This window comes from Microtus pennsylvanicus, chromosome 9 (assembly GCF_037038515.1).
Source record: "Microtus pennsylvanicus isolate mMicPen1 chromosome 9, mMicPen1.hap1, whole genome shotgun sequence".
Taxonomy (NCBI): Eukaryota; Metazoa; Chordata; class Mammalia; order Rodentia; family Cricetidae; genus Microtus; species Microtus pennsylvanicus.
The window spans coordinates 49,906,881-49,933,907 of NC_134587.1; the positions used below are offsets into that span (position 1 = coordinate 49,906,881).

Genomic DNA, 27,027 nt, shown 5'->3' on the forward strand with positions numbered 1-27,027 from the left:
TCCAATGTCGGCCTTTGCCACACCTCCTACATATAGCAGAAGGCTGAGACATAGACTGCATATTCTTGCCCTTCCTAGAGGGGACATTATTCTTAGGAATTCCTTCTCAGATGTTCTATTCTGCTACAATTAAAACATTTGGTTTTTTGGTGTCTCCTCATACCATTGGAAATCGCTTCTCCTACCCAAGCTTCAGCGCTATAGTCAAGTGTCTTGACATTCATTGTATGTAAGATCCATTCATCTATTGGTGCTGATCTGACCTTTAAAGGCCCAAGGACCTTTTTACATTCTAAGTTGGCATTTTCAAAAGCCAAAGATTCAATAAGTATACATCTAGCTTCTGGGTCTATTACACTCCTACTTGTATAACCTTAGTTAATCTTTGTATAAAGTCACTAAAAAGCTCTCTCTGGCCCTGTTTAACCCTAATATATGATTCGGGTTTTTTTCCTGGTTCCTGAATCCTGTTGCAAGCATTTAAAGCTGCTGTGCTACACACGGACAAGGTGCATTCATCATAGAGAGCCTGCTCCTGAGGATCAGAGTAATGGCCCTCACCAAGAATTTGATCTTGGTAAATCTCCAATCCTTTTGCTTTCCCCTGTTGTTCTAAAATTTTTGCCTCTTCACTCCAATAACACTTCAAAGCAGATGAGGTCCATGTACTAGGATCACTGAGATTAATTGAAGCTAATTGTGTATGTCAGCCTATTGCTTAAAGCCCATGTTTCACCATTTCCCTAACAAATGTGAATGTAGTCCATAAGCTTAATATTGCTCGTTTAATTTCTTTTAGAAAGCTCATATGTATTGGTTCCCATGTATATTCTTTGACTACCTTAGGGTACTCTGTACCAAATGGTCTTTCCAAGGAAGTTGCTGGATATGCAGTTAAAACTCTGGGTAAGTCACCCCAGAGTCTGGCATGTAGTGATGAGGCTAAATCCTGTCCTTGTACCTTCTGTCCCTGCTCATCAGTTTCTATAAATTCCTCAATCTTTTCAACTCTTTTACTACTGCCTTTTGTAAAGTCTGAATCTCCTATCCAGTGTTCTGTTCTGTTCTAATGCCCTCATTGAGCATTCCAAGGTATGAAACTTGTCTAGTAAATATAACGTCTCATTCTTGAACATAATTTTGATGGTGTGCATATTACCTTCCTGGAGAAATGTCTTATCCATTAGTCTATCATAACTTTTCAACAGATTACAATTATTAAATTTAGCAGGGCGAATTTTTTCAGATAATATCTCAGCACCCTTCGACATTGACTGGATTTTGTCTGTTAAATTAATGGTATCCCTCTCGAAAGTGTTGATTTGCCCAACTAGCTGTTCATTATTAGTCTGTAAAGGCTGTGTCATTTCTAAAAGTGCCTCATTCTTGGCTCTGTTATCAAACTATATTAATGAGATAACATGAAAAACAAAACTAAACCCTAGAATCAAATAAAGGGATATATAAGGAAAATCACATAATCCTTTCAGAATACCATCCATAGCATAAGCAAAGTAATTATTAACTCCTGGATAGTTATGTTATCGGTAATTTTGTAGTTTTCCAGCTCTTACCTGTTGTAAGGCAATTGCAGCCAGTTGGAGTAGGTGTAATAATCCTCATCGACCAGCAGGTGTTGCAGTAGCAGCCGCATGGCAAGGAGATGCAAGCAGCAATGGACAATCCCAGTTTGTTTTTGCGCTTGTTAGATACTGAAAAATATGCTTTGTTTAACAAATTAAGAGCAGTTATTAAGGTGGTCAAAGCAATTCTGAGAGTTGGTGACAGGATAAAAAGAAAACCCAAAGCTCTCCGTCAGTGTGAGTTGCAGTCTGTGCAGACTGTGCTGGGATCACTAGTTTGCTGGAGAGGCAGCGGCTTGTTTGAGATGGGACTGATGAAGAGAGACAAATGAGAGGGGTGGTGGGTGGGTCACCAGCCCCTGGCAGAGAATGTGATGCTGAGCTGTCAAATGGGGAGCACCGCAGGGGTGCCTAGGCGTCCTGAAGAGCAGGCCTGAACTGGGTCCTAAGTTGGATTGTCAAATGAAGCTGAACATGTTCAATGAGGGAACTCACAATTCAAATAATCCCAAGATAACTCCAAAAGATTATTCTTTATTATAAGATTATTATAATTATAATATTATTCTTTATTATAAGATTATTATAATAATTATAAGATTATTCTTTATTGTAAGGGAAGATCTCACGGAACAGGAACAGGGGGTCCATGCTCAAGGTGTGGAGCGTGGGAACAAGAGAGAGAGCTGGCTGGGCCAACGGCTTTCTCTGGGTCCAAAAGTCATGTCCCAACCTGGTCTAGCCTCTTAAAGGCCATTGGCTTGAGGAGGTTCCCCATCAGATCTCTGAGTTTGTGGCTATCCTGGTCTACAGAGTAAGTCTGGGACAGCCAGGGGTACACAGAAACACTGTCTCAAAATAACAAAAATAAAAAATAAAAAAATACCTTAGTATGTAGCTCAGGCTGGCCTTGAACTTGTGACTCTCCTGCTTCTACCACCTGAGTGCTCCAATTATAGATGTGCGTCACCACACTAGCAGGAAATGTAATAGTTTGTCAGTCTGCTGAGTCTTAAAAGGTGTCTTCCTCCAAACTTTGTATTATGAAAGTTTTCACATTTGCAGGAATATTAGAAAAGTAGTTAAATTAGAAAAGTAGTTAAATATCTCTGAGCCTCCTTAAATTAATATTTTGGTTTTGATTTTATAAATATATACCTTTTGTTTCTGCTCATAAAGTTTCAAACATCACTTTCATCAGTATTGTTGGTTTCTAACATCACTACAATAAATGCCATTCTTACATCTAGGAAAACTGAGGGTACTTCCCTGGGGTCATCTAACATTTAAACTACCATCAGATTTTCCTAACTATCTCCAGAATTTATAGTGGTGTGCATGAGCACGTGCATGCGTGCATTCTGGTGTGCATGTGTGCATGGTCTAGGCAGGTGCATTCTGTACATCTGCCTGGTAGACTCCTTGTGCTGTTTTACTTTGTTCCTCTATACTCCATATAAAATAATATCTGTTTTAACTTCTTTTTCCCATGAATACTGGAGTGGTTACATACCTTTCATTTGTTCTTTGCAGTTCAGATTTCCTTAGCCTAATGGATTCCTATTCATATTTTCTGACCATTTTTTTGTATTGGATCATCTTTCTTTTGTTAGTTAACTGCAAGAATTCTTTATATTTTGGATGTTAATCTTTTTTGGAATACATACAGTACATACAACTGCCTTTCATCCAAAAAGTGCCAAGTAGTTCTTACAAAACTAAATAGAAGTTACTCCAGGTTCTTCCTGTTTATTCACAGTAGTTTGAGCTAATTCTTCCATAACCAAATAAATAGACAGAAGTTGTATACTGACACATGAAGGTGTGTCAGTATAGGAGTTTAGTTTTGAGAGTGTTTTCCTTTCTCAGTGGATGACACTTGGCTTGTTGTTAGCACTCAGTTCAGTCACTGCCATCTTTAGCATGCCAGTCCTTTGTTCTTCTGTTAAATGAACACACTGTGGTTTAATTAGAAAAATGTGGGCTTTGCAGTCAGAGATCTAGGTCCATAATGCACCCCCTTTTTCTAGCTCCATGGTGCTGTGGTCATAGTGAGTTGCCGTTCAGGAGACAGATGACACAGTGGTGTAAAAACACTGGGTCCAGGGAAGCAGTTGTTTGTTTGTTTGTTTGTATTTTCCACTCCTGTCTTCCTCATATGCTTGCAGACTGGAGTGTCACACAAATAGTTTCTTTGGAAACAGCATGTTGGCAACTTGGTGAATTTTCAGGTTACATTTAGTAGAATGCTCTGTATGTCAACTTGAATGTGCCAGCATAACACTCCATCCTGCTGTTCATAAATCTTTCTGTGCCAGGCAGTAGCGATTGCCCAGTATTTGGTGCGCAGGTTAGTTATGACTTGTAGATGCTCTCAAGGTACTCAGGATGCTGCATTTAAACATGCTGAACTTTGCAGGAGCTTGCAGAGCTAGAAAGTGCCCTCCAAGAGCAGCGTGAGGTGAATGCATCCCTACAGCAAGCCCAAGGAGAGCTCAGCGCCTATGAAACTGAGCTAGAGACTCAGCTGAGACTAAAAGAAGCTGAAGCCAGCCAGCTCAAGGAGGAGTTGGAAAAACTCACAAGGCTCGCTCAGGTAAGTGGAGCATATCCCAAGTATAAACTAAGCAGTCTGTTATCTGTTGTGCTTTTGAGATAGCATCTCACTGTGTAGTCTAGCCCAGGCTGGAAAGCACCCTGCTTCAGCTTTGGAGTGCTGCAGTTTCAGGCATGAGCCACCACACCTGGCATAGTCTTAATATTAAACATTTTTAATAATAAGGATATGAATTGATGGAACATGTCAAAGAGCATATTTTTGGGAGTCTAGCATTCTGAATTCAAACATTACCCCTATGTAAGTGTGGGCAAATCATTTCGGGGCTCTGAGCCCCATAGCCTGTTCCTCTGTTAGATAGCAGATGATAAGATAAAGGATATAATGGGCATTAAAGCCCTTGGTAGTTAATATTTGATAAATCCTAGTTTTCCTTTCTCACAATAGCTCTAAGAGATTCTTAAGTTAATGTTTGATCTTAGTTTGCTGTTTCCTTTGATGATGGTTGAAAGATCCACTAGTTTGTTACACTTTCAAATTAGAGAAAACAGTATCCGTCCAGTAAGTACTGACCTCTAAGGACCTGTCTTGAGAAATTGATAGTCCAGCACGTGAGACAGACGAAAGAGAGAAAGGCATGGCCACCTTTAGAAGCAATATCTCAGCTGTAGCTTAGAGGGTGAAGAGACTGTGGGCTCAGGGGGAGTCAGGAGTGAAAGGAATAGAGAAGGAAGGAAGGGGTGAGCGCCCTTGCCGAAGAATAAGGAAGAGGCGAAATACTGTGAGGATCTTCAGACCTAAGGGCAAACGAAGAGTGAGGAAAGAAGGTAAAACTTAAAGGCAAAAGGAAAAGGGAGGCCAGATGTAGCGTATTCTTTATGAGAGTGAAAATACAGTTTGGGTCAGGCAAGGGTGGCAGAGGCAGGGAGATCTCTGAGTTTGAGGCTAGTCTGGTCTACAGAGCTAGTGCCAGGGCATCCAGGACTATACAGAGAAACTCTAACTCAAAAAAAAAAAAAAACAGACCAAAACTACAGTTTGGAGAGCTGTATAGATAGCTAAGCGGTTAAGAACACTAGCAGAGGACCCAGATTGGATTCTCAGCACCCACTCAGCTCACAAACATTTGTAACTCTAGTTTCAGGGAATTAGATGCCCTCTTTTGACCTCTGCAAGTACCAGGCACACGTATAGTGTACAGACATCCATGCTAACAAACACTTAGACACGTAAAATAACAAGGCAGAAAGGCACCTGCTGCCGTGTCCAGTGATAGGAAGGACTTGTACGGGAGTGGTCATGGACTGTTCTTTATTTACCAGAGGTCAGAGTCTTGCCAAGTGTCAGAATTGCATATTCGAGAGCATTTAAGTTTTACAAAACGCTTTGCAGGGTCAGAGTAACAGGAAACAGCAGGTTGGGGAAGCAAAGTGCAAGTAGATTTTTTTTAAATAATAGTAAATAAAATTTCTAAATGCCATTTCTTTCTTCAGAGTAAACCTTTTTTTTTCCAATTCTGCCCTAACTAGTTTGAATGACGCTGTCTTTGGTACTTCTACTTTTATTGTTTGCTAAGTCTTGACAAAAATGTTAGAAGAGCTTGGTATTGAAAGCAGTACCCTATCCTTAACCACCACATAGAGCTTCAGACCACATAGACTATATAGAGCATGGAGGCTTGGTTTCCTGGTTGTTATACTGCACTTCTATGAAACCACTTGTGGAGCTTATTAGATGCAGATTCCATAGATACTCAGACCTGTAAATCTGAGATGGGGTCTGGGCATCTGCTATTTTGTTTCGTCCTTCTTTCCTTTTTCCTTCTTTCCATCTTCCTTCTTTCTTCCTCCCCACTTCCTTTTTCCTTCTTTCCTGCTCTCTTCCCTCCCTTCCTCCCTCCCTCTGTTTCTCTTTCTGTCCCTCCCACTCCCCCCATCCCCACCCCCATCCTCTCCCCATTTCTCTCTCCTCTTACTTTTCAGACAAGGTCTCATTTTGTAGCCCAGGCCAATCTCTCACTCCTCCTGCCTCTGCCTCCCAAGCATTAGGATTACAAGCCAGGTTTCATCTGTATTTTCAAAATCCTTGTGTTTAAGTGTTGCCTGCATGTCTCTCTGTGCATTCCTAGTACCTGTGAAGGCCAGAAGGTGTCTAATCCCCCAGACCTGGGGTTACACATGGTTATGAACTACCATATGGGTGCTGGGAATTGAACCTAGGACCTCTGGAAGAGCACCCAGTGTTCTTAAAAACTGAGCTATCTCTCCAGCCCCTCATTTTTAATAGGTACATGAAATTATTTTTGATACAGGTATTTGAGGACCACAGTTTGCTTATAAAGATTGGTATTGGAGACTTCCCTGAAGATTCTGATGGGATATCAAGGCTGAGCTAATTCTTAGGTGAATGCCTCATTAAGTAGTCAGAGGAGCGTGTGGAAAGTGATCTCGGGTTTTTAAATTTCAGTGCGTAAATGTAGAACGATAGCAGTGGTGTTTATGTACCTGTGCTGCTTGGGATCATAAACTATGACTGTTTTGCACTTTAATGTCATTGCTACCTCCAACAACAGCTAGAGCAATCGGTGCTTCACACAGAACTGGAGAAGGAAAGAGAGTCCCTCAGGGATGCCCTGGGCAAAGTCCAGTCCTCAGAAGAGAAGCAACAGGAGAACAGTGAGCTCCACACACAGCTTAAGAAGCTGCAGGTAAGATATCTGTGCCATGGAGCATCCAACGCTGGTAACAACCTCACTTAGGCATAGCCTGCTCTAATATGTACTAAGCAACTTGAAGTATTAGATGAAATGAACTCTGGATGGAGCTGCACCATAGCCTCTGCTTCTTTGTTTTTAATTAACTGGATAGTGTAAAGAAATGGTGCCCGTGTCCAGATTAAACAGCATTCTATAAACTCTACCTCTTCTCTGTGAAAACAACTCCTGTATGCTTCCTAGGAACTGTCAGCAGACCTAACTTAAGACTGCTAGATCAGTGCACCCTCTCCCATTGAAATGTCTCCCATAGTGAGCTGCAGTAAGGTCTCCTAATTATACAGTTCTCACAGTCTTCTCAATAGAGATGCAATTAAAAGTATAATCAGTTTTTCATTCTTGCGTGAACTGTGTGTGTGTGTGTGTGTGTGTGTGTGTGTATGTGTGTGTTTGGAGTCTTTAGTAGATTATTAAATTTTATTTTTATTATGAAAATTTAAAGTGATCACAAAAACAATAACCCCATGACCTTTGATCCATTGCTTGGTTTATACAATTACTAACATTGCTTCATTCGGTCTACTTTTTTTCTTTGAAGTATTTTAAAGAAAAATTCAAGTTGGGAATAGTGGCTCCTGCCTTTAATCCCAGCACTCTGGATGCAGGGACAGGTGAATCTCTGTGAGTCCAGGGCCAGTCTGGTCTGTAGTAAGTTTCAGGACATTAGGGCTACATAGTGAAACCCTGTCTCAAAAGAGAAAAACCCAGTATATTTTCACCTAGAAATACTTCTTTATGCAACTCTTCCCAGAAAGCACTAAAGTCAAGTCTTCGTGGGCCTTTCTCTAAGGTGTAAACTAAAGTCCGCTTTCTAGCCTGGCCTTGCCGTAGTCTGCCTTGGTTAGGACTAGAGCTTGCTTGGCCTTCTGATGAGGAGTACACCTTTTACTCTCTACCTTTATCTTTCTTAAAAGTCAGTTTGATAGGATCAGTAGACAGACCAAAGGACAGATACCACCGAAGTCCAGCTTGGTGAACTGGTGTTTATTGGTGTTACACAGGAATATGGGTGAGAGGTTATATAGGAGCAGAAATGACCCACAGATGGCTGCATCGCCAATGCCACTCCAGCATGACAGCTCACGAAAGCTGGGAACCTGGAGCACCCTGCACAGCCTGCAGGCCCTCAGTAGGATGGAGAGTGTCCTTCCAAGTGACTATGGTCCGCACTTCTTCCAGGCAGCTCAGCCGGTTCCTGCTTCTTCCAGGCAGCTGGTCTGGTCTCAGTTGTCTTTGCAGCTTGGCTTGTCTGAGATCCTGCTTAGCTCTGCTCACTCTGGCAGGGAGGGACCTAATGAATGTGGTCAAGTTCAGGGACTTCCTGATACTATTTTGAGTTGTTTATGTCCCTGCTTAAGGAGCTTCCCTGAAGGATGGAGTGTTTCAATCTTGGAGGAAACTGTTAATACAAAGCTGCTAAGAATCAAAGTCATTGATCAATCTTTTAGGGGCTCAATGGCTCTCATGTCTTTTCCTAATTCTCTGTGTATCATATTTAGCACAACCTAAACCTCAGTCCTGAATTGATACATTGTTTCAGGTCCAACTCTTGTACAGACTATATCTACTATATATCTTACTTCAAATTATGAAGATAATAAGAGCCTATTTTTTTTCTGGCTAATCAGTAGGCTGACTGTAGTCATATCACCTAGTCAGATCACGTAGGGCCAGGAGTAGGCTCTAGAGATGTCCTTGATTTATGATGGGGTTATGTCCTAACAAACCTACAAGTTGAAAATAACTTGTTTCAAATACATTTTCTGTGCCTAATCTGAATATCATACTGTGGTCTAACTATCCTTATGTGTGCTTATAATATTTGCATTTAGTCTAGTAAGGAAAAGTTATCTTTTTTTTTTTAAGACAAGGTTTCTCTTGTGTAGATTTGAAGCCTGGTCTGGAACTCACTCTCTAGACCAGGCTGACCTTGAACAGATTAAAGGTGTGCAACACCACCACCTGGCTAGGCAAAGTTATCTTAAAGCCTATTGTATGATAAAATGTTGCCTATCTGTTGTGATTTATTGGAAACATGATGATATACCAAAACACAAGCAAAATATAAAGAACATGGCATCTGGATACACTACAGAGGTATTGTTACCCTGGTGGCCTGGCTAGTCCAGGAGCTGGACCTCCTTGCCTCCACATGGTATCAGGAGACAACATTTAAAAAACTGTAAAGTGGTAGAGGACACTGTGGCCCAGAGAAAGCTGCCTCAGGGTATTGGGAGGGACAGTGTACAGACCCAACCTCTAGATGCCATGGGCACTTAAAAAATGTATTCACCATTTTAGACCCTCCATTGTAGTTAGCAGCGCTGCACTGGATGTGTAGTAGAGGATCCCTCGAGTACCACAGGCACTCAAGGGACTAGTGTGCGTCCATCTTTAGATGTAGCAACACTTTTCTTTATACCGTGGGGACATTTTAGCAATTCTTTCTATTTGAAAGAGGCACCATATGAGTTTGATTCTGTGGTCATGTATCTGTTAGTAAGGAATGTCTGCTGGCAGATAACACATCCTCTCCATTTCACCCTATGCACAGGATGACAACAGCCTGTTAAAGCAGCAGCTGAAAGATTTCCAGAACCACCTCAACCACGTGGTTGATGGTCTGATTCGTCCAGAAGAAGTAGCAGCTCGTGTAGACGAGCTAAGCAGAAAGTTGAAACTAGGAGGTGGGGAAATGAGGTAAGCAGAAGTAGGACCCCAAGTTAGAGTGACCCTCTCCACTTGAGAGCTGTGCCTGAGACCAACCATGAGCTCTCCATCCTCAGTCTCTGTAGTACTGATTGATGTTTCTGAAAGACTGATGCAAGATTGCTTAATTCTGATGACAGCATAAAGTATTTAAGAGTCTTCTTGAAGTTGGTTGTATGTGATCCGAAAGAACAATATGTATTTTTGTAGTGAATAAGTACAAAACAGGATAACATCAAATTTATGGACACATATTCTTAGCCTGTGTCTTCAGAGTGGCCACAGTGATTTGGTACAATGATTTGCTCTTATGAGGTACTGAGAAAAATGCTGCAATTGACACCAGTCCCTTCACACAGTACTTTCTACTCTCAGTTTTTAACACTGCATTGAACATGTTTGTATCGAATTAAATGTCACATTTATACCTTCTTGTTTTTCCCCCTTAGAACCTATAGTCCTTCAGATGTCTTGGGGAAAAGTCTTGCTGATCTACAGAAACAACTCAGTGAAATCCTTGCACGATCTCAGTGGGAAAAAGAGGAAGCACAAGTTAGAGAGAGGAAACTCCATGAAGAAATGGTTCTCCAGCAAGAGAAACTGGCAAATGGACAAGAGGAGTTCAGGCAGGCCTGTGAAAGAGCACTTGAAGCCAGAGTAAGAAAGACTAGAGACAGAAGGCAGCCTTTAGCAAATGCTGCTGTTTTCAACATGTAAATCGAGAATACCCTTGTTATTTTCACTCATAACTAGTCTGTGACTAAAATCCAATCCTGAATGTGGTTATTGATGTCAAAGTCAGGCCTGTTTGTAACAGTGGTTTTTCCTTGTTTTGAAAGCAGCTGAGAGATAGTTTATAATGGATAGATTAAATAATACCACATAACCAAAGTATAGTGTGATGTCAGAATCTTAACCTACTGATTTATGTTCAAGTATTGAGGTAAGCATTCAAATCCCAGAGAGCAAGATAAAAACATCTCTGGTCGCTATTTAGCACAAAACCTTGTTATATTTATGTTTCCTGTTAAGGAAACCATAGCTCCATAACATTCTTATTTTGCTTAAAACATACATTTTATGTGTTTATATGTATGTATGTTTACATACACGTTTACTAATGTGGTTACATATGTGTGTATATATACACTTGTGTGTATATATATATATGCATATAATGTATGTATGTATACACACACAAGTCTCATCACTCAGGAGTATCAAGTAGGAGTATCACAAATTCAAACATAGCTTGGGCTATATACCAAGAGGCTGTCTCAAAGAGAGTGGAGAGAGAGAGATCTTCAGTTTGATAAAAATTTTATTTCTTCACAGATTAAGTTTGATAAAAGGCAACATAATGCAAGAATCCAGCAATTAGAAAATGAAATTCACTATTTGCAAGAAAACCTAAAAAGTATGGAAGAAATCCAAGGCCTTACAGACCTCCAGCTCCAGGAAGCAGATGAAGAGAAAGAAAGAATTCTGACCCAACTCCAGGAGTTAGAGAAAAAGGTAGGGAGCCTAGAAAAGTAAGGGACCTGCTTCCCACATCTTGCTTCTGGTGACAGAGTCAGTAGTAATCCACATCCAGCTCTCGTTGCTGACCCAGTGCTGAGCCTGACCTCACAGCTGGGTCTTGTTAGACAGTCATGGACCTGAAACTCTCCTGATACAGGGAAACAAGAGAACTAGCCTTGGGGTCATGGAGGTGACACTTAACAAACAATAACAGGTTAGCTTGCCACCCAGGTACATCCATGGAGTTACTTTTAAACTCTCCCTCTCACTTTCTGATGTGCAGGCAGAAGCTGCTCATTCGTTTCCGGTCGCCCAGACATAGATAATCACACAGAAACTATATTAATTACAACACTGTTTGGCCAATAGCTTATGTACATTTTTGGCTAACTCTTACATCTTACATTAACTCATTTCTATTAATCTGTGAATCACCACAAGGTTGTGGCCTAATGGTAAGGTTCTGGCTGGAGGCTGGCGTCTTTCTCCTTCGGCAGCTACTTGACATCTCTTTGACTCCACCTACTTTCTCTCTATATCTCTGTTCAGATTTCCCGCCTGGCTTTACTCTACTAAACCATTGGCTGAAACAACTTCTTTGCTAACCAGTGGTAATAAAACATATTCATAGCATACAGAGGGGAATCCCACATCATCTGGCCCCTCTGATGCCCTTTTCTCCATCTGCCTTCACCCATCCCAGTGTAATCTCCTTAGTCCACTCAGAAATTTCACTCAGCACTTCTAAAACCAGACACTGAAGCATCTTGCTCTAGTCACAACCTCTTGTCTCCCTAACTTCCTCATGCTGACACTTTTCTGGTCTCCTCGAGCTTCTAGTTCACCAGCCTCCTTTTTTTTTCTTCACATTGGGAGAAAAGTTTTATTGAGGGGGAGGGAAGGTAGGGAGGGGGCAGAGAGGCAGGTGAGAGAGAGGACGAGAAAGAAGAGCACCTCCAGCTTTTCAGTCTCTGCTTTTCTTGTCCAGCCTAAAGTCCTCGGCCAGCTACTAAGTCTTTTTTTCACCCAGAAGTAGCTTTAAGTCCCTTTTCTTTTTCTTCTGTCTCACTTCCCTGACAAAACTAAGATCGCTGCTTTCTTGGGGTCCGCATGGTCCTGGGGGGTGGACTGTCACATGTCATGGTCCTGGGGGGTGGACTGTCACGTGTCATGGTCCTGGGGAGGTGGACTGTCACGTGTCATGGTCCTGGGGGTGGACTGTAGCTCTCCAGAACGGTAGTGTCCCTCAGCCTCACTGTCACGTGTCATTTGGGCATCCCTCCTCCTCCACACCTGCCATCTCGTCTCCATCCCAGTGAACAAATTACCCTATAGGAACCCTCCAGTCACCACCCTCTCTGAAATGGGGAAATGGCTGTAGTCAGTCCCACCTCCTCTCCCCACCTTCACTTTAAAGACCAGGCCTCTTAAGCCTGAGACGCTGCATGATTTGTCCACTTCAGTACCCTCAAAAATGTCAACATCTTCACGATCGTATAGCCAGGCCTGATACAGTTGTTTTGAAAGCCTTGTCCATCTGTTATGGTGCCAAGAAGTAAGGCTGGGTTTGGAAGGTTGTTTTTTAAATATTACTCATTCAATTTTATGTGTATGGCTGTTTTGTCTGTGTGTATCTCTATACATCACACATCTTCCACTGAGGCCAGAAGATGGTGTTGGATTCCCAGGAATTTGAGTTACTGTGAGCTACTATGTGGGTTCTGAAAAATCCAACCTGGGTCCTCTGGAAGAGTGTCCAGTACTCTTAACCTCTAATCCATCTTTCCAGTCCATGATTCTTAACGAAGAAAAGAGTTACTTAAAAAGTTTTATGTGCATGGGGAGCTGGAGAGATGACTCGACTGTTGGGAGCAGTGCTGGCAATCATGAGGACCAGAGACCAGCACTGCTCACAGTAAACTGGCATCTTCCATACACCTGCAGTCTGAGCTGTGAGAGAAGCTGGAACAAGAGGATGGCTAGGACTTGCTGGGTCTAGGCTAGCTAAGAAAACACAAGCTCCAAGAAGGATTCTGTCTCAAATGACTCAGTGGGAAATAACATCTGCACATGTGTGTGTGCACAGGCGCACACACACAAATGTTTTTGTCTCTCTTCAAATATTTATGAAGCACCTAGTATACATTAGGTATTATTCTAGACATGGGCATGGAGCACGGAACAGATCCTGGCTCTCTTGGAGCTCATGTCTTCATTTATTTATATTGGTTATGATTCTTTTATTTTAGAAGAAGCATGAAGATGCCAAATCTCAGGAGCAGTTTATTGGTTTAGATAAAGAACTGAAGAGTCTAAAGAAAGCTGTGGCTGCTTCTGATAAACTAGCTGCAGCCGAGCTCACCATCGCTAAGGACCAGCTCAAGGCCCTGCATGGAACTGTCATGAGAATTAATCAGGAGCGGGCCGAGGTTAGTCCATACAGTCTGAATGCCTTTACCAGCTCTATCTCAAAAACGCAGCCACATACATTATGGCTCTTTGGTACAGACTTTGGTCATCTTCAAACTACTGTGGTACACTCTGCATTTCTTAAGACCCAGTGATTGTACCCCATCATTGGGGTTGCTCCAGGCCCCAGATTGTACCGAGTTCTTAAAGAAACCACAAAATGAATATTAAAGGATAGCAGACTCTTTAAAGAAGTCTCTGTCAATATGTGCTTGAAGTTTTGAAAGTTTCAGTATAGTTCCTCTGAGCCTCAAGTATTTCTTTTTTCTTTTTTTATGGTTTTTGGTTTAGGGTATTTGGTGGGGTTTTTTGTTTTGCTTTTGTTTGTTTTTTTGTTTTGTTTTGTTTTTGAGATAGGATTTCTCTATGCAGCCCTGGCTTTCCTGGAACTGGCTATGTAGTAGACCAGGCTGCCCTGGAACTTACAGGGATTCACCAGCAGCCTCTGCCTTCTCCAGCACTGGGATTAAAGTTATGTGCCACCATGCTCATTGTGACCCTCAAAATGTTTATCCTGTTTATGTATATGAAAACCCATTACCTTACAGGCTGTTAGTGTGGTGGCTGGAGTGATGGTTAAGGTACAGACTGTGACACAGACTTCAGTGAGATTGAGACCATGAGAAAGAAGCCAGAAAGACAGGCTTGGGAGACTATCCCCAGACAGGTCAGGCTTGGCACCATGTGTGCATGACTAAGCCAGGCTGGTAGTAGGATGGGAGCAGAGAGGTCACACTGAGAGGAAGACTGACTGAGATGACCATCATGATGGCAATGCCCTTCTCATGCTCTGTCCCGATAGGAGCTGCAGGAAGCAGAGAACTTCAGCAGAAAGGCCAGGCAAGCAGCCAGAGACCTGACTCGAGCTGAAGCGGAGATCGAGCTCCTGCAGCATCTTCTCAGGGAGAGAGAGGGGCAGGTCAGTGTTGGTACCTGGAGCTACCCTTCTTGTGAGCTTCTAGGTGCCTAAACTAAGCGCTGCAGGAGATTGCTCAAAGCGCACTGAAGTCCGGTCAGTAGGCAGCACTTTGGCCTTGCTGTGCCATGGAAATGAAAGGGACAGTGGCTTCTTGGTTATAGGGTAGACGTTCTTGTGACTTTGTGTGTACGCCTTTTCAATAGTTTCACATTGAGACGGAGAATGCAGGCGTAGGTTCAAAAGGAGCAGACTCACAGCTGCTAGAGATGGAGATGCTGAATGAGGCCATGGCGAAGCAAAGGGCTGAGATCACAAGGCTTCGGGATGTACTACACCTCACTGGGACCGGTAAAGTACTGTTGGCTTTGATTTCTCTGGTTCTGTGTTACAAACTGAACTGCCTTCTGCTGCCTTTAGAAAAAAGCACTTGGCTGAAGGAGTCAGTTCCATATGTGACCTAGAGATTCGTGGCTTACCTGACAAGTTAAGAACTTAAAAAGCATTTCACAGTGTGGTATGAGGGGATTCGATTATAGAAAGACAAGGTATAGACTAATTTAAAGAGTAATGTCTTACAAGTATGTTTGCTTTCTGTGAATTTATACTTTATAATCGATGGACAGAAGGATGTTGTCTTAGTGTTCAGCAACAGCAAATTACCCAAGAGCAGGCTGAAAGTCAGCTTTGGGACATGGTGGTAGAAGCTGTTGCTCCCCAGAATCTCTCTTCTGTGTGGGCACAGAAAGGAAGTCCTTGAATGCATAGCAGCTTCATAGAGTGGCTTTCCTTTACAGATAACAAAGGAGGCATTGAAAATGTTTTAGAGGAAATTGCTGAACTCCGGCATGAAGTTTCTGCTCAGAATGAGTACATCAGCAACCTGACAGATCCTTTCAAAAGACAAGGCTATTGGTATTTTATACCACCACCGCCATCATCAAAAGTAGGAATTCTCTGTTGCTAGAAGTATATACTGAATTTTCTTGAAAGTGACATTTTCTCCTTCCCCAAATTTGTTAGCAGGTGCTGGAAATACTTCTCTGCTGAGACATACATTTACATTCTTCAGTGTTTGTGTCATTTGTGATTTAAAAATAGAGCTGTCCTACAGACAGTAGTACTTGCCTTTCATGGCCAGTGTCGTGAAGTAGATAAAGTATAAGGTGACTTAGGCCCAACGAGCTGAATGAAAATGGTTATAGAAATGTGCAGAGGTGTGAACAGAATAATGGGTACCTAGGTTTGATCTCCTTTTTTAAAAAAAATCTTTTGAGTGTTAACCAAACTGTAGGCCACATGCTAGGCTGTACTGAGTGCTGTGATGACAGATGCATCCCTGCACTTAGACAGTAACGTAGTTGTAACGTCAGACGTGGCCAGTGTGCTCTAGCTGGAGAGGTTGGTTTAGAAGATTCTTCTATGAGGAAGGAAGGCTGACTAGCTGAAGCTGTGCGGTGGTGACAGTGAACAACTGTCCAGAGAAGGGTTAAGAGGGAGGAAACGGCTTGTGTGAAGAGGAAGGTGGTATAGCCATAGCGAGGAACCTGTAACGTTAGTTTACTGGGAATGCTGAACCAAGAGCTAGAAATGTAGACTGGGGCTGTGTGAGCTGCTCTTCTTCTGCTGTGATGAACGAGCATGCCCAGAACAACCTAAAGAAGAAACAGTTGATTTGGGCTTGTGATTCCAAAGCACCACCAGCAAGAGACCAGGTGTTTAAATACCTGAGCCTATGGAGACATTCTCATTCAAACCACAGGGTCATTCTTTAAAAGACCATTATATGTTAGGGGAAAAAGAGATTGTTCTTATAGAGTCAGAGTTCTGAAGGATATTCTCGCTGAGCATGGGGGCTAGAGTTGGAGCCAGGCGAGCTTTCTGTGGGCCATTTGAAGGCCAGAGCTAGATTAGTGGAGCTGCGAAAGAAGAGGTAATACGAAAGGATGAGCTTGCTGCCTGAGTGTGGAAGTGAGTAATGGACCTAAGTGGGACTGAATGACACCCTTTGAGTCAGCTGTGGAGCTGAGTGTGATGGGAAACAGGAAGGACAGAAGCAGCACACTCCAGGACAGCAAGACACTAACCTCCAGATTCTTTAGGAGTGTGTGGTTTCATTTACCTTAGCTACTGGGCTACTAAGGACAAGGCAAAGGAAGAAAAGCCACTAGCAGTCATGAGTGCAGGTAGGAGGCGGACAGGACACTCAAGGGTCTGGTAACTTACAAAGAATTTATTTTTATTTTTCTCTCATGAAAAATTGTGCCATAAAGTAAACTCAGTCAAATAGCCAGACAGCATGCCTCTACCACTGCAGTGCTGTGAGGACCTTTATTCCCAGAGAATGGTCCAGACAGCTCTTACATAGCTTCCTGAAAAGAGCCCTACCCTTTTCACCAGAGCAGTCTGATGTGACTTCAGCCATTGCATACATACTCCTCCCTGCCCAGCCTTCCCAACACTGCCATGTTAAAGAAATGCTAATAAGCTGAGCCACATGTATGGACTATAGTTTATGACTGTGTATAACTGCAATCGTTTCTTATTTCTGTTTGTGAAAAATGAGAACCATAATAAGGACATAGATCCTTTCTTAGTTTTTGTGTATCTCACCTTAGCAGTGTGCTCTGGCGTATCTAAAGGTCAGCCTTTCTGTTGATGATAGGCTGCACTCTCTTGTCACTGATTTTAGGTTTCCAGCCATAGTTCTCAAGCCACAAAGGACTCCGGTTTGGGTCTAAAGTATACAGCCTCTACTCCTCTTAGAAAACCACAGCCTGGACAGCAAGAAGAGAAGGACAACCGTGGACCTCTGCCTACTTCAGGATACTGGGTCTATTCACCCAGCAGAAATAGGTTGCGTAAATCATTTTCAAATAGAGGTAAGTCACTTCACATAAGGGAAGTTGCATTTCGACCTTTGTTTCCTTGAAATCCACAGGTGTATTCCAAAGTCCTTAGCTTACTCTGAGATCCTGTGTGATCCTGTTTTGGCTGACAACCTATCTTTTCATAGGTTATCTGAAAAGAACTGCACAGCGGGGGCTCCCTCCCAGACACTAGATTAGGCACAAAACACACAGGGATCCCTTATTAAGCAGGGAAGAAAAGTTAAAGTGCTGCTTTCTGACTCTGGCAGAGAAACAGGAGCAGATGACCTTGCAGGGGTCATTTTAAGAGAAGAAGTGGGTAGTCTGTGTTAAAATGGGCTGGGGTGTGATGGTAAAGGAGATAAGAGGAGCGAGAGAAGGGTAAGGGGTAAGTGGGACCAAGCACTGCCTCTGGAGAGAGGAGACCGATGGGACACATGGGCAAATGTTGGTTTGTAAAGGTAAAGGGGGAAAGCCCCATGTTAGGATAAGGTGTTTAATTTTAATTGGGCATGTTAATTAGGTGAGCCAAAGGGGGCTTCTGATTGCTGGACTTCAATACCTCAATAGCTGGACCTTGGTGGTCAGCCTCATGAGAAGGAAGTGGCCAAATAAGGGAACTAGACCTTGGTGACTAGTTTTAGGAAGGCAGAGGGAATGGGACAAGGGCAAGGCCAGCCAGAGTCACGTGCCTAAGTGGGCTAGTTAGTATCTCTTCATTATCTGTCTAAAGCAATGTTCTCAACCTATGGGGTGTGACCCTTTGGGGTTGAACAACTCTTTCACAGGGGCTGCTTATCCTGCATATCAGATAATTACATAATGATTCATAACAGTAGCAAAATCACAGTTATGAAGTAGCAATGAAAATAATTTTATGGTTGGGGGTGTCACTATAAAATTAGGAACTGTATTAAAAGATGCAGCATTAGGAAGATTGAGAACCGCTAATCTAAAGATACTTGTAGCATGCCACGTTCAAGCCTCTTTGCTTTTGTCTGTTTTCAGTGCTGTAGGTAGAGCACAGGCCCTAGCACCTGCTAGGTAAGCACTTTGCCATTGAGCTACATCCGCACCCCTAAACCTCCATTTTTCTGTAATGTTTGTCTTCCTCTTTCCTTCCCCAGACCAATTCATACTCAGGGTTTAGGAAGACTATGCTCCTTGTATGGTGTCTTCCTCCACTCTCTCCAACTGAATAGTTTCTTGGCTTGTGCTTCTAGGTCATGGAACATTGGATAATTTTTTTTTTTAATCTACTAAGATTGTCAGAGGTTAGTCTTTCAAAGCTTTGTGCCAAGAATGAGACTTGGGTAGTCTAAGCTCTTACATTTCATAGCTCTGTGGGCACAGTCAAACCATTCTGCGGCTCTGAGACTGTTGATCTATGACATAGTAATACTATATTTTGGTGATTTGTTCATTAAGAAAATATTTGTTAGGATGGAGATGTAGCTCATTGTTAGTTCAATCCCTAGCAACACAAAAGCAAACAAACAGGAACTCTTCCTTGGGTGAGTGCCTGCTGTGTGTTTGCTTTATTTAATGTCAGGTCAGCAGACACAGCTCCTGCCTTTAGGGGAGATGAGTAGGAAGTAAGCCGTCATATTAGAGTGTTACATGTCATGGCAGAATCAACTTGAGTTCTGTCTCATAACATCTCTGTTGATATTTTATGTAGTATAAAACACATATTCAAATGATTGCTGAATACATCTGTGGGTGAAGAAACGTGAAGTGTTAGCTGCTGAAAATACTTTGTGTATTGATCTGTTTCTCACAACTACATTTGACCATTCTTACAATTTTGTTTTACATCTCCTATGTTTTGATTAAAATGCTCTTGTTTCTTCCTAAATCTACTTACCTAGTATACTCTCCTGTTTATCTCACAGAAGATGCAGACAGTGGAGGAGATAGCCAGGAAGAGAGTGGACTGGATGACCAGGAGGAACCCTCATTTGTGCCTCCTCCTGGGTACATAATGTATACTGTGCTTCCTGATGGCTCTCCAGTACCCCGAGGAATGGCCTTGTATGCACCATCGCCTCTTTTGCCCAGCAGCAGCCAACCTCTGCACCCTGGCACTGTGGTTTATGGCCCACCTCCTGCTGGAGCCCCCATCTTATGTGGACCTCCTCCCACCAACTTTGCTGTTCCCCTTGTCCCTGTGGGTATGCAGCATTGCAATGTCCCAGAGCACCATAACCTAGTAAGTGGGAAACAGCTTCCAAGTGCTTCAGACAGACGCACATGTGATGAGTTCACGGATGCATGAGCCTAGACCAGGAGTGAGATTATAGGGCTGATGTTTAAAAAACAAACAGTCTCCTATTAAAATATGATTTTGAACAGGATAGGAAATTCTCAAGCCCAAAGCCTGATGCAGCTAGCTGTTTTCTAAAATGCTTTCAGTCTAAACACCAACAACTTCCTATTGTTAACTGTGTAGTAGTGTTTATGTAAAGCTATCACATACTAGTACCTGTAGCTTATGTATGTGTGTGAGTATGCTCCACATGTACACGTGTGCCCATATGTGCTGATATGTATAAACAGCATTCAGTACATATGGGTGAGAATGATTATACATTTTTTCTACAGTTATTGTTGTATGCACATTTGAATTCTGTTTTCCCATTTACTAATAGAAATAATACCCAGTTTTTATAATTTAAAGATTTTATTATTAATTACTTGTTTATTAATTACATATATATATGTGTGTGGCCGGGTGGTGATGGCGCACACCTTTAATCCCAGCACTTGGGAAGCAGAGGCCACTGTTCTATGAGTTCGAGGCCAGACTGGTCTACAGAGCAAGTACCAGGACAGACTCAAAAGCTACAGAGAGAAACCCTGTCTCAAAAAACCAAAAACAAACACCAAAAAAAAAAAAAACCACGTGTTGGGTGTGCATGTGAATATGATGCCTTCAGAGGCAGAAATGGTATCAACTCCCCTGGAGCTGGAGTTATAGACAATTGTGAGAAGCCTGGTGTGGGTTCTAGGAAAGGAACTTAAGTCTGCTGCAAGAATTGTTGTATGACAAAACTTTCCCTGGGGCAACACAGCACACACATCTACCCACCCCAGATAGGGAACTCAGAGCAGACTAAAGTACAGACACCACCAAAATGCAGCTTAGTGAACCAGTGAGTTTCATTGAGGTTACTTACAGAACTGTGTGTTAGGGGCTACATACAGGAACAGAAATGAGTCGCAGCTGCATCACTAAGGCCCATCCCAGCTTACAGAAGCTGGGAACCTGGCTCACGCTGTACACACTGACAGCTCACAGGTTGGTGAATATCCTTTCCAAGTGACTAGGTTGCTCTAAACCACTTCCAGGCAGCTCTACTGATTTCTGCATCTTCTAGGTAGCTGGTCTTAGCTCTGCTTACTCTGGCAGGGAGGGAGGGGTCTAGTGAATGTGATCAGTTTCAGGGGCTTCCTGAAGCTATTTTGAGTTGTTTACCTCCCTGCTTAAGGGCAGGATGGGATATTTCAATATAGGAGGAAACTGTTATACAACAGAACAGTACAAATATTTTTAAACAGCATGTTAATATCTAGATAACATTTCTTTATTTGTACGTGCAGTAGGTGACTGTGTGGATTCTTTTTTTTTTGTTTTTGTTTGTTTGTTGGTTGGTTTTTCAAGACAGGGTTTCTCTGTAGCTTTGGAGCCTGTCCTGCAACTACCTCTTGTAGAACAGGCTGGCCTCGAACTCACAGAGATCAACGGCCATGAGCCGCTACCGCCCGGCAGACTATGTAGATTCTTTTTAAAAAAAAAAAATCTGTTTATTTTTTATGTATACAGTATTCTCGGTATTCTGTCTGCATGTACTCCTGCAGGCCAGAAGAGGGCACCAGATCTCACTACAGATGGTTGTGAGCCACCCTGTGGTTCCTGGGAACTGAACTCAGGCCCTTCAGAAGGGCATGCAGTGCTCTTAACCACTGAGCCATCTCTCCAGCCCACTGTGAGGATTCTTAAATGTGCTTTTTATTCTTAGGCTAGATTTTAAGAAGTGGTTACTTCCTAATCCAATTGCTTTCTACTTTTTTGGTTCTAATATAACACTGCATCCTAAGCTCATCTTTTGAGCTCAGAGCACTTAGAGCATTTGTTCTTTCCTCCCTCCTCAGCCCACTGAGGGAACAGAAGAAAAGATACCTGGTACCAGGTCATTGTCCCCTTCTAGTAGGTCACAGTTGGTCCACGGGGCCCACATGTGGCTTTTGCATACATTCAGTTTGTAACCATCTGTCTGTTAAGCATTTGCTGATACTCCCTTGGATTATTTCTTTTACCCTGGAATGAACACAGAACACACCTAGTTCTCAGCACAAAGGAGCTCTGTTTGCCCCAGAGTGACAAAGACAGATGACAAGGGAGAAGAGAAAAGGGGCAAGAGAGGGGAGGGGAAGGGATATTTGCCTTGGAGGGACAAAGGACTGCCTCTGGATAGAGAGAAGACACACATGGCCCTTAGGCAAATGGCAGTTTATTAAGGGACAAGGGGAACTCCCATTAGAATGAGGTAATTTTGATTGGGCATGTTAATTAGTGTAGCCAAATGGGGGCTTTTGATTGCTGGACTTCCATACTTTGATAGTTGAACCTTGGTAGTCAGCCCCAGGAGGAGGAAGTGGCCAAAAAGGGAATAGAACTTGGTGGCTAGCTTTAGGAATATGACATAATTGTTTTTAGCAAGGGGAAAAGGGAAAGGTGAAGAGCAAACCTGTTGGTGCCCTGTTTGCTATGCCCAGGCCTACTAGAGCCCTTCAAGAATACATGACATGCTCTTCCAAAGGTCCTGAGTTCAATTCCCAGCAACCACATGGTGGCTCACAACCATCTGTAAAGAGGTCTGGTGTCCTCTTCTGGCCTTCAGGCATACACACAGAATATTGTATACATAATAAATAAATATTTTAAAAAAAAAAGAATACATGACTCACACAGCTTCTCCAGTGTGCTTTCACACCTCGACGTTGTAGTTTTCTGTTTTGTTTCCCCCTTCTTTTGGTTATTGTTTGGTTGTTTGAAACAGTTTCTCTGTGTACCCCTGGCTGGCTGGCTGGCTGGCTGGCTGGCTGGCTGGCTGGCTGGCTGGCCTGGAGCTTGTTCTGTAGACTAGTCTGGCCTCCAACTTGGAGATCCTCCTGCCTCTGCCACCCAAGTGCTGGTATTAAAAGCATGCACCACCACCTTCCAGCTAGCTTCTTCTTTCTTGAGACTTGGTTTACCTTTTTCATTCTGCAAAATGAAGGCAAAATACCTCTTCTTCTGGGAACCTATTTCAACAGTTCTCCCATGTGTCCAGAGTAGAGAGAGACTTCAATTTCTTTGTTCTGCTAGATGCTGAACTCTAGAGACAGAGTGGTTTGGTGAGTTTCTAATGTAGAGTCAAACTGATGGAAAAGTTATGTGAAGTCTGTCAGTTCCATCTTGCCGTGTGAAAAAAATTGACTTGACTCAATTTTTCTTCCCATACTGAAGTCTTAGAATGCCCCACTATTTTTTAGGCCATAGATCCATACTTTATCCAATCGATTTCAACTTCTGACAGCAAAAGGGAAGAGATGCCCTCCGATATCTCAATAATGCATTCATGTTCTATGACCAGGAGAATGAAGTGTCTAGACTAGAAGACATAATGCAGCACCTAAAATCAAAACGACGGAAAGAACAATGGCTGAAAGCAACCAAGCAGCATTCTGAGAAAGAAGTGGAAGAGCTGCTGCATAATATTGATGACCTTTTGCAAGAGAAGAAAGAACTAGAACATGAAGTAGAAGAATTGCATAGAACCATCCAGAAACATCAACAACGAAAGTAAGCATCCACCATTATATTTCTATAATTCATAGGATACCATATCAGTTCGGAAGGGTGCCTCAGTCAGCAGTGCCTCATAAAACATTCTATCATTGTAAAACTTTCTTCAATCTAAACTGCAAAATAATAAATGTTAGCTGTATATGGTTCTTTAAATGTGGCAAAGGGAACTGATAAAATTTAATTCCAATTAATTTAGTGCTCTGTGGTAAATACCACTTAGGACAGCGAATATCTAAGGTATCCTGGCAGATCATCCAGATCAGCCTTTTTGTGGTTCTCTGGTGCCCAGCACAGCCATTCTCCATCCCAGCCACCACAGCAGAACATACAACAGGGTTTTCAAACCTTTGTTCTCTGTGGTGTCTGTGTGGTTTCTTTGTCCTTCTGACATTGCATACAGAGAGCTAACTGACCCTTTTCTGTTATTTCCACTGCTGTATCCTTTAATTAGTGGAATTCTAGACCACTAACATGGCTTCCACGCTGACCACCATGTGTAGAATCTTTCTCTCCAGTCTGCCAGGAAACACTGGACTCAGTCTCATCTTGGTACATAGGCAGTCTGAACCCTGCCTGTTTTGGTTAGACTTCAGCCTCAGAAAACACTTGGCATGAACCACGTCTGTGCTATCTATCCCCTAGCACCACTTTCCTCTGCCTCCGCACCTTCACTCCTGTCTTCTTCCTGAAATGTAGTAATAAGGGCGGCGGGGCTGCGTCCCCAGCACCCTGGCTGCCTGGCTAGCTTATGACCCGAAATAACAACACACAAACTGTATTCATTTAAACACTGCTTGGCCCTTTAGCTCTAGCCCTTACAGGCTAATTCTCACATACCGATTAACCCATCTCTAATAATCTGTGAGCACCGGTCTTACCAGGAAAGATTCAGCATGTCTAACCTGGCAGCTTGCTTCATCGCGTGTGTCTGCCCAGGAGCGAGGCATGGTGTCTCTCTGAGGCGTCTGCTCCCGAGAGGAGAGCTGTGGATTTGTAGCAATAAGAGCAGCGGGGCTGCGTTCCCAGCACCCCGGCCGCCTGCTTGGCTAGCTCATGCCCGAAATAACAACACACAAACTGTATTCATTTAATCACTGCTTGGCCCATTTCTATCTAGCCTCCTCTAGGCTAATTCTCGCACCTGGACTAGCCCATTTCTAATATTCTATGTAGCGCCCCTAGGTGCGCTTACCAGGAAGATTCTAGCCTAGGTCCATCCTGGGTTGGAGCTTCATTGCGTGTGTCTGCCCAGGAGCTGGGAGCATGGCATCTGCTCCCGCGAGGAGAGCTGTGGCGTCTGAGCTCACTTCCTCTTCCTCCCAGCGTTCTGTTCTGTTTACTCCATCTACCTATGTTCTAACCAATAAAATGGGCCAAGGCAGTTCCTTTATTAGCCAATGACCTTCCTCCATCATTGAAATGCCCTCCCCAAGCCGTCCATCTGTCCTGCCTTTCAAAACAAAGGTGGGGGCTGAGGGACTGGAGAGATGGCTCAGCAGTTTAAAGCACTTGTTGCTTTTTGCAGAGGACCCAGGTTCAGTTCCCAGCACCCACATAGTGGCTCACAAACATCCATAACTCCAGTTCCAGGGTATCTGACACCTTCTTTTTGACCTCTGTGGACACCAGGCAGTCTGTGGTGCACATACATACATGAAAGCAAAACATTCATAGATATAAAATCTTAAAAAAAAAAAAGAATTTAAAACAAAGGTCAGGGGTTCCCTTTTACTCTAAACTTTTCCTTTTTTCTTCTTCCTCTCAGGTATCCTGTGAAAGTTAGGGTTAGCAACCTTTGACATAGCCCTGCTCATGCAGTGCTGTAAGCAACCAGAGAGTCAATAGGGTGATAGCTGGACCTCCGTCTACGGGTGCCTGTACCTAGCTAGCATAGAGTCAGTCAGTTCACAGAGCCTCTGTTGTCTGCTCAGTTCTATAAAATGTTGTCTTCTGTGGTGCTCCATGAATTATGGCTGTTCCCCAGTTTTTGTCAATTAATCCACACTAGCCTAGGCCTCCTCTCGGGGTGGTCGGGGGCCTGTGAGGCATGCAGAATGAATGAGACAAGATCACTGCTGCCTAGGAGTGGACAGGTGAGTGATTAAAACTGCTGTGGAAAGCAAGAGCCTCACTGAGAAGAACGGGATGCTGTGCTCGTGGGTAGGGTGGTTATAGCTACTAGTCATGTGAATGTACATCTTAGGACGAGCACGGCGGTGGTGGAGCAGTAGGACATCTGCCACTGTAACAGTAGGAAGAAAATGACACTTAAGTCATCAGAGAAAAAGGCAAAAGTTCTTTGCACACCTTTGTTTAAAGAGAGAAGAAAAACATCAGTGTGCTGAGTTTGTTCTCATGTTTTTCTCTGAAGCATTTTCATATAATTTGTCATATTAGCCTTGAGTTACTGAATTTTGTGTCACTTTTTTGTCAAATCTTTTATGACAGTTTTACTCTAATATAAAGAAGTAAGTCACAAATCCATGCAGTGTTTGAGGCCAACTGGCCTGGGGTCTGTCCTTGAGGACTGTCATAGGACCTGGATATTATTGTGTAGCCACTTCCTTTATTTCTATTTTTCAAAAAAATAATGTGGCAGCATTGTCTTGGCCAGATGTTGACAGCACAAACTCACCAGGCATTTTACATAGTGTGTGTTTACTGCCAGGAATATTCCATGTTTGTAATAATAGTACGTTTTGAACATAACCAACTGTAGCTACCTCTCTATGTATGTAGGATTGAGTGCTCTCTCTCTCTCTGTGTATGCTTGCAGGCCAGAAGAGGGCATCAGACCTCATTACAGATGGCTGTGAGCCACCTTGTGGTTGCTGGAAATTGAACTCAGGACCTCTGGAAGCACAGCCAGTGTCCTTAATTTCTGAGCCATCTCTCCAGCCCGTAGTTACCTCTCTTAGAAAGTTAGTAAATTCTTGAACACTCTTCATAGGCTATGAGTGTCCACATTATGTATGTTTAAAATCTCTTGATATTCATGTAATTTTTTTAGGGACTTCATTGATGGAAATGTTGAGAATCTTATGACTGAACTAGAAATAGAAAAGTCTCTCAAACGCCATGAGGATATTGTCGACGAGGTTGCGTGCATAGAGAAGACTCTTCTGAAGCGGCGCTCAGAGCTCAGGGAAGCTGACCGACTTTTGGCAGAAGCTGAGCATGAGCTCTCCTGCACTAAGGAGAAGGTGAGTCCGTATGGTTCCGGCTGGGGCTCCTGTGTGACACAGCGACTACAGCCGCCTGCCTAAGACTGCAGGGAAACGGACGAGAGCACTGTCCGGGTCTGGACATCTGGGCCAGTAGTTTAGTCCTCAGGCTTGGCCTGCCTTTCCGTAAATTCGAGCTAAGAATACGCAGGCTGTTTAGTATTAAATAGCATGTTTTAAATTCCTGAAGTTGTTTAGTTCAGCATGTCCTTCTCTTCCATCTGCCTGTGTTTGTTGAGGGATTGTTGTTTGTTTTTAATTTGGACTCTTCAATCTGTGTCTTTTTAAAAGACCAATCAGATTCTTATAGAAGTCTTGCTTCTCTTCACATTGATAACAGAAGTAATGATATCCTTTCAGTTCCTAGGTCATAGATTTTCATTTATTTAAGTACAGCCAAGTTGAAATTAAAAAAACAAAGAAAGGTTCTGAGATGTTCTTTGCAGAACCTACCTCTGTGGTGAGTGAGTGACAGTAACAGCATTCTTTAGGCCACAACGCAGGAGAAATCCAGAGGGAAGGTGATTTTCCAAGCCCGTATGGTGGCTATT

General features: G+C 42.9%; 1 protein-coding gene across 9 annotated transcripts in view; it reads left to right on the forward strand.

Annotated features, from left to right (window-relative positions):
* Positions 1-27,027, forward strand: part of Cntrl (centriolin) — an 88,355-nt gene that overhangs the window by 40,627 nt on the left and 20,701 nt on the right. For all 9 annotated transcript variants that reach the window (XM_075985986.1, XM_075985990.1, XM_075985989.1 and 6 more), the window contains 13 exons: positions 4,003-4,179; positions 6,713-6,847; positions 9,468-9,613; positions 10,072-10,279; positions 10,958-11,137; positions 13,393-13,572; positions 14,415-14,531; positions 14,735-14,879; positions 15,326-15,474; positions 17,221-17,410; positions 19,294-19,610; positions 23,038-23,246; positions 26,263-26,455. In XM_075985986.1, coding sequence (XP_075842101.1) covers positions 4,003-4,179; positions 6,713-6,847; positions 9,468-9,613; positions 10,072-10,279; positions 10,958-11,137; positions 13,393-13,572; positions 14,415-14,531; positions 14,735-14,879; positions 15,326-15,474; positions 17,221-17,410; positions 19,294-19,610; positions 23,038-23,246; positions 26,263-26,455 — 2,346 coding nt within the window. The remainder of the gene's footprint in view (positions 1-4,002; positions 4,180-6,712; positions 6,848-9,467; positions 9,614-10,071; positions 10,280-10,957; positions 11,138-13,392; positions 13,573-14,414; positions 14,532-14,734; positions 14,880-15,325; positions 15,475-17,220; positions 17,411-19,293; positions 19,611-23,037; positions 23,247-26,262; positions 26,456-27,027) is intronic.